This window comes from Petaurus breviceps, unplaced genomic scaffold (assembly GCF_028583685.1).
Source record: "Petaurus breviceps papuanus isolate PSGF00001 unplaced genomic scaffold, PetGlider_PUasm1.0 90750, whole genome shotgun sequence".
NCBI lineage: Eukaryota > Metazoa > Chordata > Mammalia > Diprotodontia > Petauridae > Petaurus > Petaurus breviceps.
In genome coordinates, this window is record NW_027187335.1 from 12,756,279 (window position 1) to 12,774,868 (window position 18,590).

General features: G+C 41.5%; 1 protein-coding gene across 5 annotated transcripts in view; it reads left to right on the plus strand.

Annotated features, from left to right (window-relative positions):
• Window positions 1-15,396, plus strand: part of ACLY (ATP citrate lyase) — a 45,467-nt gene extending 30,071 nt beyond the window's left edge. For all 5 annotated transcript variants that reach the window (XM_069067693.1, XM_069067696.1, XM_069067697.1 and 2 more), the window contains 10 exons: window positions 1,132-1,242; window positions 6,069-6,196; window positions 7,314-7,407; window positions 8,352-8,506; window positions 10,641-10,791; window positions 11,432-11,575; window positions 11,762-11,875; window positions 13,008-13,090; window positions 13,339-13,415; window positions 14,362-15,396. In XM_069067693.1, the coding sequence (XP_068923794.1) occupies window positions 1,132-1,242; window positions 6,069-6,196; window positions 7,314-7,407; window positions 8,352-8,506; window positions 10,641-10,791; window positions 11,432-11,575; window positions 11,762-11,875; window positions 13,008-13,090; window positions 13,339-13,415; window positions 14,362-14,456 (1,152 nt within the window). In that variant the 3' untranslated portion in view covers window positions 14,457-15,396. The remainder of the gene's footprint in view (window positions 1-1,131; window positions 1,243-6,068; window positions 6,197-7,313; window positions 7,408-8,351; window positions 8,507-10,640; window positions 10,792-11,431; window positions 11,576-11,761; window positions 11,876-13,007; window positions 13,091-13,338; window positions 13,416-14,361) is intronic.
• The last annotated feature ends 3,194 nt before the right edge of the window (window positions 15,397-18,590 follow it).

Sequence of the window (18,590 nt, forward strand, 5' to 3'; positions counted from 1 at the left end):
CACCTAAGTTGGGGGGGGGGGGGAGGCAAAAATAACTGTTAATAGGCAGGGACTTATTGTTGTCCATTTGATGAGATTCAGAGTGATTTGGGTTTTAAGGCTTGGTCTTTGAGAAGGAAACCTAGCCAGTAAACCCCAAGTTAGCTAGGTAGCTTTTGGCCATCAAAATTTACCTTGCTTTGGACAGAACACCCTCAGGTTAGAAGAGAGGGAGAGGTTGAAAGCTGAGTTGCCCAACTGGAACTGGACAGCTGGGTCCCCATTCAGGCAGCTCAGACTACTCACAGGTTATGGTTTGTCCTTCATTCTCCAAGAGGACTATGACATCAGGGAGATGATGACATGACTTGCAATTGACTTTTCTCCAGCAACATTACTGGGAAAAGGAAGGACAGTCCTGCTTAGCTGTGGCCAGGTGACGCGATTCTGACTGGCCAGTGTCTCTCCCTAGTGGGGAGTGGATTTAGAATCATATTATTCTAGAATTGGAAAAGTCATTCCATTTGGCTTCATGTCTCCAGGTAGTACATCTGTTTGTAAATCATCCTGGTTTTTTTTTCCTTTTTAAAATTTTTTTGTCAATTTAACAAAAATCCATTTTTCTCTCCCTTAAAAAAGGGGGGAGAGGGAAACACTTGGGACAAGTATACAATCAAGCAAAAGAGATTCCTGCTCTGTCTAAATAATCTCTTCTGTTCAAGATGAGAGCAAGGAATCTTCCCTCTTACTTTGAAACATCTCTCAGTACCTTCCTTAGCTTGCTTTTTCCCATTATCCTAACTTTCAACAGGTTTTCTGTTGTATCTAACCTGTATCCTCCATCATGAAAATTAAGGTTCCTTTCTTCTTCCCTGACTCAGTAGAGAAAGAACAGCATTAGAGCTGTAGAGATACTTAACACAAGGTGTCATCTGATTCTGTGATGATGACTGCCTGGCGTTCAGATCCATTTGTTGGGGAGGGAAGATGGGGGGAGTCAGGGTTGGCTTGTGAGAGAGTGGTCCCCTCAAGTCCCTACATTATCTAAGAGCGTTTGGGAGCCAAACTGCCCCCTACTTCGGAAATGATGGGTGTGATTGATTTTTTAGCACACAAACATTCATGTCCTACTTCTTTCCACCCTATCTGTAGATAGGGGGAACCGAGGAGTACAAGATCTGTCAGAGTGTCAAGGAAGGTCGGATCACAAAGCCTGTTGTCTGCTGGTGTATTGGTACCTGTGCCACCATGTTTTCTTCTGAGGTATGTGTTAGTGCATCTTCCTCCTCCTCTGGCTCCTTCCATCTTCATTTAGCTCATACTCTATCCTCAGAAGCTGTCAGCAAGCATTTATTAAGCACTTGTTTTATGACAGACACCATTGTAGGCACTAGGCATACAAAGACAAAAAAAGGAAGCAATCTCTGCCTTTAAAGGGCTTACTCTCTAGCAGGAGAGACAGGTACATGTATAAGTATATACAGAATGAATACAAAACCAGATACAAGGGAGTTAGGGCAGATGGCAGATTGGGCAGGGTGTAGTCAGGAAAGCCTTGTGTGGAAGGTGGTGCTTGAGTTGTATCCTGAAGGGAATAAGAGCTGGTGTAAAAGGGGAGTGCATTCGAAGCAAAGGGCAGCTAGGTGGGCCAGTGGACAGTGCCCAGGGTGGGATCAGGAAGACTTATCTTCCTGAGTTCAAATCTGTCCTCAGACACCTACTAACTGTGTGACCTTGGGCAGGTCACTTAACCCTGTTTGCCTCAGTTCCTCATCTGTAAAATGAGCTGGAGAAGGAAATGGCAAACCACTCCTGGAATTTTTTTGCTAAGAAAACCCCAGATGAGCTTGCAAAGAGTCAGACATGACTAAATGACTGAACAACAACAACATTTGAGGCATGGGAAAAGGCCAGTGCAAAGGCCTGGAGATGGGAAATGGAGGGCCATATATTAGGGCATTTATCAGGTCCAGACTAAAGAGTGAGGGATGAAAGTGTAATGAGGCTGGAAAGAGGTTAAGGCCAAGTTGTTTAGATCTTCAAAAACCCAACAAGAGAAATTTGTATTTGAACCTAGAAGCAATAGGGAACCATTGGTGTTTATTGAGTTGGGAGTGACATGATCATATGTGCCCTTAAGGAAAATCACTTTGGAAGCTGTGTGGAGGCTGGATTGGAGTGAGGAGAGACTTGAGGCAAGAATTAATAATCCATTGCAACAGTATAGATGACCATGGGCCTGAATTAGGATGGCAGCCATATGTGTAGAGAACAGGGATTTGATAGAAGAGATTTGTGGAGGTAGAAACAGCAAGCAAGATTTGGCGATCGATTGGATATGTTGAGGTGAAAGAGAGACAGTGAGAAGTCTGAAGATATGAACCTGAGAGGGTGGAAGAATAGTGATAACAGAAATGGGGAAGGTTTTAGGAGAGAGACAATGAGTTGGAGACCTTTCCAGATCATCCAGTTTGAAATGTCCCATAAGTAGTGGACATTATGGGACTGGAGGTCAAGAAAGAGATGAGGGCTGGTTATGTACATCTGTAAGTCCTCTGCATAGAGGTGATAATTAAACCCATGGGAACACCAAGAGAGAATAGGAGCCAGGACAGAGCCTTGGGGCAGACCCAAAGCTAGGGTCATTATTCTTATGATCAGTACGGTTGTTAATAAGTTCCTCATTATGTGGGCACACCACTGTTGGCATTTTAATGTTAGAGATGTTCTGGGCCAGTCAGGCTAACAACCTTTCTGTTTCAAGGTCTCTGCTTCTGAAACTTTTTATGATGAGCTTGTCCAGAAGTCATTTGGATTTGTGTGCAATGACTCCCTCCTATTACTCAGATTCACAGAGGAGATTTGTGTACCAGAAGGCCCATTTATTCATTAATAGGAAGGAATGATGACACTAGACTGGACCTTGAATCTTCAAGGCATCTGGACAATATATGGAACTATGTATGAAATAGAATGAAGGTTGAAGGGTTGTTTAGAGAACATGGAAAAATCCCAGCTCCGAGAGATGAGTGTTCTAAGAGATGATCTCCTCAGGTTGTGATAATCTAATAAGTAAGTGATCTCTGCCATAGGACATGCACCTTCTCCTGTTGTTTGTAGGCCTCTAACCAAGCCTCTGCCAAGCTTAGTCTTTTTTCAGTACTCAAACAATTGTTCCTCCTTCCTAAACCATTGATGTTTTTTTTAATGTTGAAAAAATTCTCATAAATTATAATGAAAAATAATAGTGATTAAATCCCTGGCTTCTAAGAACTAAATTTTCAGAGTTCTTGGTCCTAATTGCTTGAGGGCAGGGACAGGCTCCAGGGGAGTGTGCCTTTCCTGCCTTTTCATTGCTCATGAACTCTTTGAATGCCTCTTTGCACTTGAGGTCTACACCAGACCATAGCACTGGGCACATTGAGCTTGATCACTGCTTGCTGTCATGAACATCCACTCAGCTCTTGATTACATACCCTCTTGCATTATCCACCAACTGTTCTTCCCCAGGTCCCCCACTCAGAGATGACTCCTTTAATTATTACCTCCTGGAGGCTTTCCCAGAAGTCATCCTTCCCTGACCTTTTCAAAATTTTAATTTATGTAAAACTATTCAGTTTGGGCAAGCTATTTGATATCATTGTGAAGTTTAGGGATTATGTAAGCAAAAAGGTTGAGAGTTTCTGGGGATGATGAAAGTCTCTTAGAGTAAGATAAGATAAGCTTTGAGGAAGAGAGAGGTTAGTTTGTTGCCCACAGACCTGAAAGGAGAGGAGGATACACATTTCTTTTCTTCTTGGTTAGAGGAGCCTTAAGAATAGCCTTCAAAATGGGCCAGTATGTTTCTTACTAGACATAGTGTAGCTAAGATACAGCTCATTCTTTTCATACTGGGTTTCTTGATTTCTGAGACCATCTAGCCCTGGGATTTGTAATCTGTGGTCTGTTAGCTTTTCTTTAAAAATAGTTTGATGACTATATTTCAGTAGTCTTAGGTTATTTTATTTTTTTAACTAAATTTTTTTAGCCAAAATTTTCCTTTTTTCCATCCTACCTCCCCTCCCCCCACACTGAAAAAGAAGGAAAAACAAAGCCTCTATAAAAAAATATCTATTTTATATTATGCATTTTAAAATGTTATTCTGAGGAGTCCATAGGTCCACTAAAAAGTTCAGTACCCTTGCCTAAGCTTATAACTGTAATTTATGAGTACACTCTCAGGCCACTGATGTCGTCTTCCCCAGTTCTGAAAAGGTACATACAATACAGGTTGTCTGTGAAACCCCTTCTACCCCCTCAGAAAAAGATCCTTGGGCATTCAGCCCAGGAGATTTGGATTATGTCTGTTTTATAAAACAAGAAGTGATGGTGAAGTGGTTCAGGATAGAATTAATGGTAAATCAGTCTGTTTTGGTGGTTCTTCCCCACTTGACAAATCTCTGTGCCTTTTATATTAACTCCAGTTGTGTCTGTCTAGCTCTGTGATGGCAAGGGTGATAATGTCAGCGTTTAGTGATTTTGGGATTAAAGAACATTGGTTGCTCAGTATTGTGTACCCACTGTGGGCATGGGAGTCCCCAGCTTTAATGTGGGGGAGCATAGCTCCTGGGCTTAAATCTTTTTTCCATCTAGGAGTCTTCATCTTTTATGTGTCTTGGTGCCTTTGGGCACAGTCTGGTGGTAAGCCCTTCTCAGAATAACATTTTTAAATGCCTAAAGTTTTAAAAACCAGGGTTATAAGGAAAACCAATTCTGTTGAAATGTAATTATCAAAATACTTTTAAAAAGCAACTTCCTGCTCCCCCATTCTAGATCATAAACCGCTTGAGGAAAAGGACTATTTCACCATCTTATTTCTTGTTTGAGTTACCATTGCCTACCCAGTTTCCTTTGCCCATAATAGGCACATAGTACTTTTTTGAAAACTGAAATCCTGAATGAGGCTTACAAGGTGCATGTTAAAAAAAAAAACACTCAGTGACACTTTCAGGGTAAGGGACAACTGAGTCTGAGTAAATGTGTACAAGTGAAATAGATAAGTCCCGAGGGGATGTGTAATTGAGGAACGATTGGAGTGCAGTGAGCCTGATTTGGATGGCCCTATGGGAGTTGTTATAAGTTGAACTTTAGAGAAGGAAAGAGATCATTTTACTGTGGACTCTGCTGTATCAGAACTACTGCTACATTCTGATAGAATGTAAGCTCTTTGAGGACAGGCACTGTTTCATTTTTGCTTTTGTGACTCCAGTTATCTAACACAATGCCTGGCCCATAGTTGTCTCTTAATAAATGCTTGTTGATTACTTAACGTATCACATAGTATCATACACACACAGCCTACCAGATTAAAATATAATTGGGAAGTACTTGACAAAATAAATAAAAATAAAATAAAACATAAATAATGTTTGTAGGTAGTTTTCTCTGTCAGGGTGTAGCCCCTGGGATTCTAATGTACAGTTTACTGTCTTGGACTTTGCCACCCTGATTTAATTGATGATGAGCTCTTCCTGTATCCAGTCTTGACTGCTTTCCCCTACTCCCATCTGTTTGGGGTGAAAAGAGGAGCAGCTAGGTGGCGCAGTGAATAGAGCACTGGCCCTGGAGTCAGGAGGACCTGAGCTCAAATCCAGCCTCAGACATTTAATGCTTACTGGCCGTGTGACCTTGGGCAAGTCCCTTAACCCCAATTGCCCTGCCTATTCCCTCCAAAAAAAGAAAGTTTAAAGACAAATAAAAGGGAATCTTAGCCACATAGCAGGTAGCAAACATGCAACCCTGAGAGACAGTACAAGCCATAAGTACCAACAGGCTCACTCAGGGATTTCTTTATTAGACTGTCCCTCTCTGAAGACAATTATTAGTGTCTTCCCAGAGAATGTCTCTTGATGCCATTGTTCATAGTGACATCAGACTTGGGTCTGTCCAGACTCCTAGGCTGCAGTGGCTAGTGATTTGATCCAAGCTCACATTTCTTTTTGCTCCTATGATTTTTTTTCTCCCTTTGTTGGGTTGGGGGCAGGGGGAATGGGTGAAGGTTGGAGAAGGTTAATGAAGCAACATAAGACCACTCTTGTGTCACTTCCCAGGTGCAATTTGGCCATGCAGGCGCTTGTGCCAACCAGGCCTCAGAAACAGCAGTGGCGAAGAACCAGGCCTTGAAGGAGGCAGGAGTCTTTGTGCCCTGGAGCTTTGATGAGCTAGGCGACATCATTCAGTAAGCTGGCTGTGTGTCTGTGTCTGGCTGTGTATTGTAGGGGGTAAGAGGTGGCACAGACTTTTGAGATACAGAGACCCCTTAGTCAACCTGCAAATACCTAGAGTCCTGATTTTATTATTTAGAATACTGGCAGGGATAATCCAGTGTGCTCATTTAACTTGACCATGTTATTGGAGGGGTTTGGAACTTTAACATTTTTTAATTTTTAAAAATTTATTTCTATTTTCTCTCCCTTCTTCCATCCCTCCCCCCCAATTAAGAAGGCAGGACATACAATATCCATTATACATGTGAAGTCATGCAAAACATATTTCCATATTAGCCATGTTTGGGGGAGGGGGTAGTTAGGGAAGCAAGAAAAATAAAGGAAAAAGCTATGCTTCAAATGGCACGCCTACTCCATCAGTTCTCTCTGGAGGTGGATAGCATGTTTCATCATGAGCCCTTTGGAATTATTGTGGATCACTGTATTGATCTACATCTTTCTCAGTCGTTATGATATTGCTGTAGTAGTTGCTGCAACAGTATGTTACTGTGTACGTTGCCTTCCTGGTTTTGCTCACTTCACTAAGTCTTCCCCAGTTTTTCTGAAACCATCTTTGGGGCTTTTTAAAAAGCTGAAGCAGCAAGATTTCTCTTTCTGTTTGTTTTGATCTGGTTGATATTAAGATGACCTTGCATTTCCTGAGCATATCTGTCAGATGAGGACTTTGGCTAAGGGGAAAAGGGGTCCAGATGTACGCTCAAGCCTACTATCTTTTGTGGATTATTCACAAATAACTAAGAACTGACTTCAGTTCCCAATGCTATTCCTTTCTTCCATCTTTTAAACCTTTATGCCTTTATGCCTCCTATGACTCTCCCTTTAAAATCACTGAGGCTTAGATCCTAGGAACAAACTAACTAGAGACAAAAGTTTGGTTTTTTAAAATTGTTTACATTTGAGGGGGCCTTCCATCTATTTCCATTTAGATTTCAGGGTTGTGATGATTGATGGGAATAGGCTGGGGAAGGCTAGACTAAGCCAAGAGACATGGTGGAAAGAGGCCCATTACTTAATGAAAGCATATCATTTCTGCTTATTAACCTTCTCTTAACCTTCCCTGCCCTTCAGGAATGTCTATGAAGATCTTGTTGCCAAAGGAGTTATTGTACCTGCTCAGGAGGTCCCTCCCCCCACTGTGCCAATGGATTACTCATGGGCCCGGGTAGGTGATTGGTTGTACCTGTGGTGTCACCAGAAAACCAAAGGTTTGGGAATGGTCAGGATGTATTTGTCTGAATCATTGGAAATGGTTATAGGTTGCTTCCTCCCCCTTTGTTTGGACATAGGGTGTTTCTTCAGGATTTATAATATGAGCTATAGGGTCATGCTACTAATGTCTTGCTAGGAGTCTCACCAAAGGATGACTTGGGTGTTTGGACTAATGACTTATGGTCATTCTTGCCTTGTGATAGGGTCTGGAATCTGAAAGTGAAGCATTGAAAATTCAGTGGATAGAATAAATTCCAGGGATGCTTTAGCCTAAATTACACAAATAACTGCATCTTTGTGTGGTTGGCCCAAAAGGTTCTGGTTCAGAATGGGCATGGGGATGACAGAGCATCAAGGTAACCCCTTGCAAGCCATTTGAACTTTACGAGTGTGGAGGCAGCTTGACATCAAGGAGTAGCTTTCTCAAACTGGATTTTCTCAGATGACACAAATTTATTTCAGTCTATCTCTTTGAAAAGTACAAAGGGATGAAGGTAAAGACTATATGAGGGAGGTAGCTAAATGGCGCAGTGAATAGAACACTGGCCCTGGAGTCAGGAGGACCTGGGTTCGGATCCGGTGTCAGACACTTAACACAAAAACTAGCCATGTGACTTTGGGCAAGTCACTTAACCCCATTTGCCCTCCAAAAAGCAAAAAAAAAAAAAGATTATATGAGGAAAGAGACGGCAATCTTTCCAGAACAGGGAAGAAGACACATCAGATATAATCCCACTGCTTCCCCATCTCTAAAGAAAAGTAAATAGTTTAGATTCCTCTGAAGGGCCCCAGGTCTGTGGTCACTGTTTCATGATGGGAGGGGAGGGGGCATGGCACACCTAGGTTGCCTGCTGTTATGCTCTGCTTAGCTGTTTTTCTCTCTGCTGTGATTTCTAGGAGTTAGGCTTAATCCGTAAACCAGCTTCCTTCATGACCAGCATCTGTGATGAACGAGGACAGGAGCTTATCTACGCAGGCATGCCCATCACTGAGGTCTTCAAAGAGGAGATGGGCATTGGAGGGGTCCTGGGACTGCTGTGGTTCCAGAGAAGGTGAGGGACCACCAGAAAAAGGAAGGGACATGTTGATTTTTTAGCCTGGAAGAAAGATAGGGCAGGGGATTGAATAGAACTTAGAAATGGGCTTCGTGCCTTACAAAATGTCCATTGGATGACTGGAGAGAAACAAAGACAAGTTATTTTTTCTCTTCACTAAGAATCAAGAGGCTAGTCTAGGGGCTAGACCCTATAACAGGAAGAATGGAGAACTATAGGGGGAAAGAAAGTTGAAAGCAAGCTGGGGGTACTAATTGAGTTTAACAAGCATCATTAAGTTCCTACTGTGTGCCAGTTCAGTCCTTCAAAAGCTCCATGATCTCATCAGTGTGGGTACGGCCTCTCCCGGAAGGCACCATATCCAACACTTTGCCTGCTTGGTAGGATCCAACAGTATTTACATTCTGCCAGCTCAATCTTCACTAATATTCTGAAGCTAGAACTAAGGACCTCAGAGTTCTCCAGGACTTTGCCAAAGGGGAGGGAGGGAGTATGTTTGGATCTGGAGGTGGGCAGAGTTCTTCCTGGAGGCAGGAGAAAGCACTTGGGTGACATGATAAGTCATCGTTTGGTTTCTTATGCTCCTGTCTATGACCAGTGACTTGCCAAAAGGGGCAGGGATAGGATAGCACACACATTGGTGTGTATCCCGTGTATTGGTAAGCCTGTGTCATCAACATGAATGTTATAGCAGCCTTTTTTTCCCCTGCAGCTCATAAGAACTGTTGAACCCTTTCCTGGTATTGACAGCTGAGCAAGGGCCCATTGAGTGTGTGACCCAGAGAAACTTTGAGCAAAGTGGCATTGGTTACCAAATTGGAGTCTTAATGTTTGTCACTTTACCACTTCACCCCACTGCCTCCCTGAAAGAATTCCAGGGGTTATACCATAATAGCTTTTATAAGGTCCTTTCAATGCCCTGTTTTGGTCATTGGGTTTTTTCCTTTCTCACTGTCATGGGAATGGATGTGTCCTACACACTGAAAAGGGATTTTTTTGTTCAGTTATTTCAGATGTGTCCAGTGTAACCCGGTTTTCTTGACAGAGATACTGGAGTGGTTTGCCATTTCCTTCTCCAGCTCATTTTACAGATGAGGAACTGAGGCAAACAGAATCCAGTGACTTGCCCAGGCCCAAACAACTAGAAAGTGTCTGATTTGAACTCAGGTTTTTAAACAGACCAATATTTTTAATACAAACAAATTCTAATATTACAAAAGAATGAGGAGTCTTCTTGAAATTTTGTTTCAATACCAGACCTGGATTAGCATGCTCAGAGCCTTCTTGAATCTTTAATAACTTTTGCAGGGCAGGGAAGGAAAGCCAGGGAATCCGAATGATGTGTTGTCACTCTTTAATGAGTCAATGAGACACAGCATGGCATAATGGATCAAGGTCCTGGGTTCAATTCCTGCCTCTCAAACATACTAGCTATATGATCATGGTTGAATCACTTGACCTCTCAGCATTCTCTGACTATAAATTTATAAGGCCAGTTACATTGATAGAGCTAAGTTTCAACACTAGTGAAATCATCATTCTGAACAAACTAGAAAGTCCATTTTTTCTTTTCCTTCTGTCCCTAATGTTTTTTTAAAATTACTTTTTGTTTTTTGCCTTTTTTTTTTGAGGGCAATTGGGGTTAAGTGACTTGTCCAAAGTCACACGGCTAGTAAGGGTGTCAAATGTCTGAACTCAGGTCCTCCTGAATCCAGGGCCAGTGCTCTATTCACTGTGCCACCTAGCCATCCCTAAAAATTACTTTTTAAATAATTGATTTTTAAATACATTTTGTGAATACTTTTTGTTTTTATATCACGTCTCCATCCACTGTCTGCCTCTCTAATGCTCTTGAGAGCCACCCCTTAAAATAAATACTTAAAAAAAAAAAAGATGGGGGGGAAGCTTAACAAAATTAATCAGCATTGAAAAAGTATCATGTTATATTCAGTGTTCCATACCCATAGTCCCTTACCTCCACAAAAAAGGCAGGATTGTTTGCTTATATTTTTGGGGGGACCAAATTCACTATACTCTAATAACATTCACTTTTGGTTGTTGACCTTTCCATTTTACATTGCTGTTTAATATCTTTTGACCACTAATCACCAGTGTTTTCGATGCTCCTTAGGTTACCTAAATATTCTTGCCAGTTCATTGAAATGTGTCTGATGGTGACGGCTGACCATGGGCCTGCTGTCTCAGGGGCCCACAATACCATTATCTGTGCCCGAGCTGGGAAAGACCTTGTCTCTAGCCTTACCTCAGGGCTACTCACAATTGTAAGTATCATCCAATATTTAAGTCCTTGCCATGTTTTGTGCTAATTATTAGGGGATTTACAGAGGTAAAGGAAATCTGGTCCCTGCTATCAGGGAACTTAGTTTGGCCCAAGGGTAAGATATGTGCACAGACAAAATAAAAATTCGAATATAAAGGTAAATGGAAGCTAGTAAAGTGCCATGGGGTTGAAGGAAGCAAAGAGCACTTCTTGTTGAAAGTTCAGTGAAGGTCAGAGGAGAGATCATTTGAGCTACTCCTTAAAGGATGGAGAGGATGTCAGTAGTTAAGGTTTGAGGTCAGGGACTCTATGAATGGCAGCAGCTGGCCTGCTAAGAGTTGCTCTCAACTATGCATGGAACCCTTTGCTAGATGTAATGGAAAGCATCTCTACCTTTCATGTTGTCCCTGTCCCCTTGCCCTTGTGATAACTTTAAAAAGTAACCTGGGAGAGGAGGGGTGGCAGCCCTGGAGTCAGGAGAACCTGAGCTCAAATCCAGCTTCAGACACTTACTAGCTGTTTGATTCTGGGCAAGTCATCTAACCCTGACTGCCTCCAAAAAATAAAAAGTGACTTGGAATGAGGGGAAACGGGAGAAACTCCTTAGCACTGAAGGTGACATAAGGGTTTATCTCATGCAGGGAGACCGCTTTGGGGGCGCTTTAGATGCAGCAGCCAAGATGTTTAGCAAAGCCTTTGACAGCGGCATCATCCCCATGGAGTTTGTGAACAAGATGAAGAAGGAAGGAAGACTGATCATGGGAATTGGTCACAGAGTCAAGTCAGTAAGTGGAATCATTCTTTGAAGAGAACTCCATCTCTACAATGGGGGGGGGGGAGGGGCGGGGTTGGAGCAGAGGACCTGGGAGGTTCCATCTGGTTCTCCTGCTGTGATCCTGTAACATGGGTGCTGCCCATGCTCAAAAGCTCTCTTCTGAGTCAGCCTCACTGCATCTTGTATTAACTTTCAGATAAACAACCCAGATATGAGGGTCCAGATCCTTAAAGATTATGTCAAACAACACTTCCCTGCCACTCCCCTTCTGGATTATGCCCTTGAAGTAGAGAAGATCACCACTTCTAAGGTAAAAATATTGTTAGGGTCAGTTTGGACTTGGGCCAGTTACTTGTGAGGGAAAATTGGAGAAGAGGAGACACAGAACTGAAATCAGACACCTTGTACTTTGGGTCACTTAGTGTTGTCTTGACCAAGTGGATTGTTGCTGCTTTCTTGAAGTGATAGCTGGAGAAGATGATGTATTCCTCCTTTGGTTGAAATGGGTGGACTGTTATGGATGTAGAATATTACATCATTGTATAGATATTATATAGAATATTATATATTCTGTTAGAATTGTGGTTGAAGTGTTTGGTTGTTTTTTCACCTCTATTACAAGAAGTTTGCTAGGTAAGGGAAGGAAGGAGGAATATATCTGGAAATGAATGTGATATAAAAACAAAAGGCAGCAATAATAATATTTTAAGAGGTTGTCAGTTGTTACTGTAACATATTTCTCTATTTTTAGGGGACTGTTAATACCAATTCTTAAATGTACTTTAAAATAGTAATTATAAACAATTGGGGCACTGAAAAAGGGATTGAATAGTTACATAGTATTTACATTGCAAATCAGTTGGTAACATTAACTCCTTTGATCCTCACAATAACCATGGGAAATAGGGTCATTATTTACACAGATGAGGAAACAGATACACAGAGAAGGTAAATGCCTTGCCATGGGTCACAGGGCCAGTAAGTGTGTGAGGTAGGATTTGAACTTTGGTCTTGCTGACCTGACTCTAGGTCCAGCACTATCCACTGCAACTAGAATAAGAACTCGAATAGTGTGTAGGTGACACACAATTAAATATTGGGCAACATAGTGAAGAAAAAAGAATGCTTTACTACTAATACCTTTCCTCATCTGAAAAATGAGGGCGTGGAACTAGAAGATCTCAAAGGGCCCTGTTAGGCCTAAATCTAGGATTCTGGAAATGGGATTCAATTAAAAACTGGAAAAATGGGTTTAGATCCACGATCTAATAAGCATGAAAAAAATTTTTTTGGTCAAAATGGGACTTCATCATCAGAGACATCACCACATTTAAAATTCAGTGACAGATACCTCTTCTTTTAAAAATAAGGCTAAAAAGAAATTCCACTGGGTAGCTGAAGAAATAACGAGAAGCTTTTTTGTTTGTTTTTCATATTCTCAGAAACCAAATCTTATCCTGAATGTAGATGGTTTTATTGGAGCTGCATTTGTGGATATGCTCAGGAATTGTGGCTCTTTTACCAGGTGAGTTATGCAGCCCTCTTCCTGTCTGTTATCCTGTTTCTGCTCTTTTTGACAGGAAAAGAGAGCCTAGGACAAGAGGCTTTCAAAACCCAGAGTAGTTGCCTCTGAGACTTAACGATAAAATAAAGTGATCACTGCCCTTTTAGTATTTCATCTTGGGCCAGAGACAGTGCTGCTTAGCTTGGGAGAATCTGTTGAGATGAACTTTAAAAAAAAATCCAATTTGGTTATGTATGTTTGTGTTACAGGGAGGAAGCTGATGAATATATTGACATCGGGGCCCTCAACGGTATTTTTGTTCTAGGAAGAAGTATGGGTTTCATTGGTGAGTTTTTGCTTTTTGGTTTTCTGTAGAATTTCTCCCATTCTGCCAACCCCTACCGTATTTCTGTAGACTGGGAGTCTTTCTATAACAGAAAAGTTGTCACAATATAAGTCATTCTTGACATTTCTCCATATATGACAGAAAGGCAGCCTTGGTGTCAGAATTCAGTTTTTGCCTGTGATGTATGCTAGCTAGCTGTGTACCCAGGCTATAAGTCATGTCTGATCTTTGTGACCCCATTTTATGGTTTTTCTTGGCAAAGATACTGGAATCATTTACCATTTTTTTCTCCAAGTCATTTGACAGATGAAGAACTGAGTCAGGCAGGGTTAAATGACTTGCCCATAGTCACACAGCTAAGAAGTGTCTGAGACCAGATTTGAACTCAGGTCTTCTGCCTCCTGGTTCAGTACTCTATCCACTGCACTGCCTAGTTTCCCCTGGACAACTCTTTAAGACTTGATTATCAAAATGTGGACTGGTCTGCCTGAGTGGAGTGAGTTTACACAGTCAGTCAGAGTTTTACATACTGATGAAATCTGGATCACAAGACAATTTAGAATATAGTAGAAAGAGGATCTCCTTGGCGTTTGAAAAACTTAGGATTGCTGCTGTGTCATTTTGATTAAGTCCTTTATTAACTCTTTTTTAAAATACAAGGGGATCAGACTAGATTTCTCTCAGGTCCTTTAGCTCTGATGGTCTAGAAAAGGACCTAGAGTCTGGTATCACTGGTCTTAGATTATGTAAAGTCCAATTAAATTAATCAGTAGTCTTATCACCCAGAGAGGCTGTCTGAACTCTCCATTAAGGGTATTTCCTGTTGAACACAATTGGATTTCTTTCCCTTTCTTCCTTCTTATATCTGACGTCTTTCCCTTCCTGCATCCCAGGTTGAACTACTCTTATTTGTTTAAGAGAAGACATGCTTTTGTTCCATTTTTAGGGCATTATCTAGATCAGAAGAGGCTGAAACAGGGTCTGTATCGGCATCCATGGGATGATATTTCGTATGTTCTCCCGGAACACATGACCATGTAAACAGGACAAGGAGCCTCATTCCGAGAGGGAAAAAAGGAAACCTTTCCCTGAGATACAGTGCACATGCCTAGCACTGGAGACTGCTACCAAATGGACTGGAGCTTCAAGGAGCCATTGGTGTACAGAAATTAGAGACCAACATGTATCTCTCCCTATAAGCTAACCCAGTTAAATTCACACAGAGAAGCTTAATATTTTTTTTATAAGCATAGAAATGGAAGCAAATAAAGCCAATACTTGTGATGTTTCATATGCTACCTACTGTATTTATTACATGGAAACAACTGAGCTGTCTGTATACATTTTGTTTCCTCATTGTAGAGTGTGTTTATGTGTGGTTGTGTTGGCTTATTTTTATTTTTATTTTTCATTTAAAAAAAAATAACTTGGCTTTATCCTTTCCTTGGAGGAGGGAAAGGAATTCTGCTTAAAAACTGGATAGCTAGATTAACATGAAAAGAACTTAGAATATCTTGTTTCTCCACACATGCCTTGTCCTCCTCCTCCTATAACATGAAGAGCATTATTTGTGTTTATCTCTGATTTGGGGGACCTCTTATTATTGTTATTATTATTATTTTTGATATGCTGTACGTAAAAGGTTTTATTGATATGTCCTGTCTGTGTTCAGTACTGCATTTCCAAGTCTGCTTGTGCGTGTTGCAGGAATGGGGGACCGTGGCCACCTCAGCCAGTGTCATGCCAAAACACGTGATACGTAGTTTAAAATGTAAAGTTGTCACATACAAAAACTGTGAAATGACCAGTATCTTACATACTTTGTATTTATGCGGCGATGACTGAATTAGTGTTCCATGGGTCATTAGCTTGTGGTTGCACAATCTGTGTATGTAAACTGCAAAAGATTCTGGATAGCCTCTCAGTCCCTTCTCTGTATTATCATAGTCTGATTTAAATAAACAATACAGTAACAACAAAAGCACTATTTTTAGCTTGTCAGTGTATCTAAATCTGTTGACCCAAGAATTCAACTTCATAAATATTATATGTATGTATGGGCTTTGTTCTGGCAGGGGGAGGGGGATAGGTGGAGGTATACATGCATATATACATAATAAATCATCCATTGGTAACTTACGCCATGGAGGTGACTAAGTTCCCAAAAGGCTATGCTAGCAAAGTAGAAACTCTGGCAGGTCCTATAAAGAGTTATAGTCTGTAGAGCCCTTAGGGATTCAGGCCCTCTCCCCCCATTTTATAGGTGAGGAGACTTTTGAAGTATAGATTAAGTGATTTTCTCATGGTAAAACAGAGTAGGGCCAGGATTTGAACTGTCTGACTTAAAATACAGAATTCTTTCCATTCCCTAGTGCTGCTTCTCAGAAAATATAGCTTATGGGGTAGTTAGGTGGCACAGTGAATAGAGCACCAGCCCTGGAGTCAGGAGGACCTGAGTTCAAATCTAACCTCAGATGCTTATAAGCTGTGTGACCCTAGGCAAGTCACTTAACCCTGATTGCCTCCCAAGAGCTGTATCTGTATCTATATACATATACATATCCTAGCTGAATGGGGAAAAGATTGCCGAAGGATTATTTGTGAGATGAGCATTTTGGAGAGAACGAATCTAGAAACCGTCTTAGGTGTGAAGGGTTCAATCTGCATTGTTTGGGATACACCTATAAGTGATAACAGTCATAGAATTTTACAATTAAAAGCCTTACTATGTTCAGTTGTCTCTTTTTAGAAAGGATGTGATGATAAATTGCAGTGTCCAGAGATGGGCATCAGGGCAGGGAAGGGCTTTGAGTCTGGCACAAAGTTTCTTGCCCTGGGGTTGTTGAACTTGACTCTAAAGTATTTAAGTGATTTCCTTGTGATCCTATGTGTGCATTTTAAAACATTTTGAGAAACGCTCTGAAGGCTTCACCAGACTGCTTGAGAGATCCATGACAAAAAAAGATTTAAGAATCCTAGGTTTATGCCATATAAGGTTATGTTTAATAGATTTTTTTAAGTCTAGAGAAGAAGAAACGGGATAGGATAGCTGTCTTTTAACAGGACAAATCTTTCTTAAGGAGAGATTTGACTTGTTCTCCTTAATTCCAGAAGGAAGAATTAGGAAGAATGGGGTAGGAGTTGCAGAGAGGCAAGTTTAAGTTTGATATAAGGGGGAAAAAAGCTATTTAAAGCTATTGGAAAGTGGAATGGACTGCCTTGGGGAAGGTAGAGGGTTCCTCACTGGAGGTCTTCAAGCAGAGGCCATGGGACCACTTCTTGGATGTGTGATAGTAGGAATTCTTTTTTTGTCTTTTTGGAGGGCAATTGGGGTTAAGCGACTTGCCCAAGGTCACACGGCTAGTTTTTGTGTTAAATGTCTGAGGCTGAATTTGAACTCAGGTCCTCCTGACTCCAGGGCCGGTGCTCTATTCACTGTGCCACCTAGCCGCCCCTATAGTGGGAATTCTTGGGAATCCCTGGGCAGGACCCTGTCATTCCTATATTCTAATTCATGGACCAGACCTCCAAATCTTATTCTGAGACACCACTATCTGAACATGTTGACTTCCTAAATGCTTTTTTCCTTTGCATCCCCTGCCTTCAGTTAATACAGGTGATGAAAATACTCATACACTCATATGGTCTTCAGTTTCTTGACCAAGACCTGCCAGTGCTTTCTAGACCTGTTCTGGCCTTATCTTTTGAGCCCGCACAAGTCACTAGAAGTAGTTGCTAGTTACTCATTTCGATAAGTCTTGAGAGGTCCTCTGGCAAATTCCATGTCCTATAAAGATGATAAACTTCTTTTGTGGTTAAGTGAAAAAAATCTCGGCTCATCAAAAGAGAGTAACTAACAGCTAGGACTCTTCCTCTGATCCTTACTGGATGGTCCCCCTGTAATGTAATAGCACCTTTGGATCCACATTAGTATTTCTTGGAGGGCAAGCAGCTGCTTCCTACAAGTATCTACTTCTCTTCTCTCCAGGAAGTCTCACTATTTTTTTTCCTTAAGATTGGGTCTTCCTCTCTTGCCCATTCTTCTCAGGTCTGATTCCACTCAGATAGGGATGGCAGCTGTCACCGGTTCTTTTTTCCAGTCTGGGCCAATTCACACCATCTTTGTGCAACCTTTGACTCCTTCCACTTTGCTCCCAGGGGCTCACCATATTGATGAGGTACTTAGCGTGGACACCAGATCGACTTGGCCCACTGCCACTCTGCACTGAACTAGAGAGTTTCTAGCCTTAGCAGCACAGATTACAGCCATGGGCTGCCGTACTTCTCAGAATTGTTTCTTGGCTCCACAGTGAAGTGTAGCTGTCCTTTGCTTCTTGAGTTAACATTCTCCTACTCTCCTCTGTACTGATCCAGGTCAGGATTCTCCTCCTACTCTTCAGGTCCTTATTCTCCATTTTCACACCCAAGGTTGTCTGTTTTGATCATGTTTGTCTTTAAAGGATTATTTTCACTGAATCATGGACTGGGACTCATTGAGCCTTCTTGAGGATAACCCCTTTGCTTATATTCTTCATCCAGCAGATTGCCCCCATAATTATCTACTCTTTCTTGAATCTTGCACCCTTAATCCTGTCCAGCAGACTGCCCCTCCAAACATTACTTTTTTTCTCCAATCTTTAGTATTTCCCTATCTACTAGCTTGTGGCCTGCCATCTCCAAATATGTCAGTTCTCCCCCATCACTAAGTACTGACTGTACTATCCCTATGTGTAGGTATGTATGTAATGTGCATAGATATGTTATGTATGTATATACACATATACATATGTGCTCTTTACAGTCAAATTTGGAGAGAAAAAAAACTGTACAGTCAACCGGCATTTATTAAGCTCCTACTATATGCCAGGCATTGTTCTAAGCTGGGAACACAAAGGCAAAAGTCAGTCCCTGCTCTTAATTAAGGAGCTTCACAATCTAATGAGGGGGACAACATGCAGACGACTAGGTACAAATGAAATATAATCAGGATCAATATTGGAGATAACTGCTAGAAGTAGCTAGCATTAAGGGGGATTGAGAAAGATTTGTAGAAGGTGGGATTTTAGCTAGAACTTGAAGGAAGCCAAGGAAGCTGGCAGGTGGAGATGATGGAGAAGATTAAGGGCATGGGGGCAGCCAATGAAGATGCTCTTACTGAGTAGGGAGATGGATTGG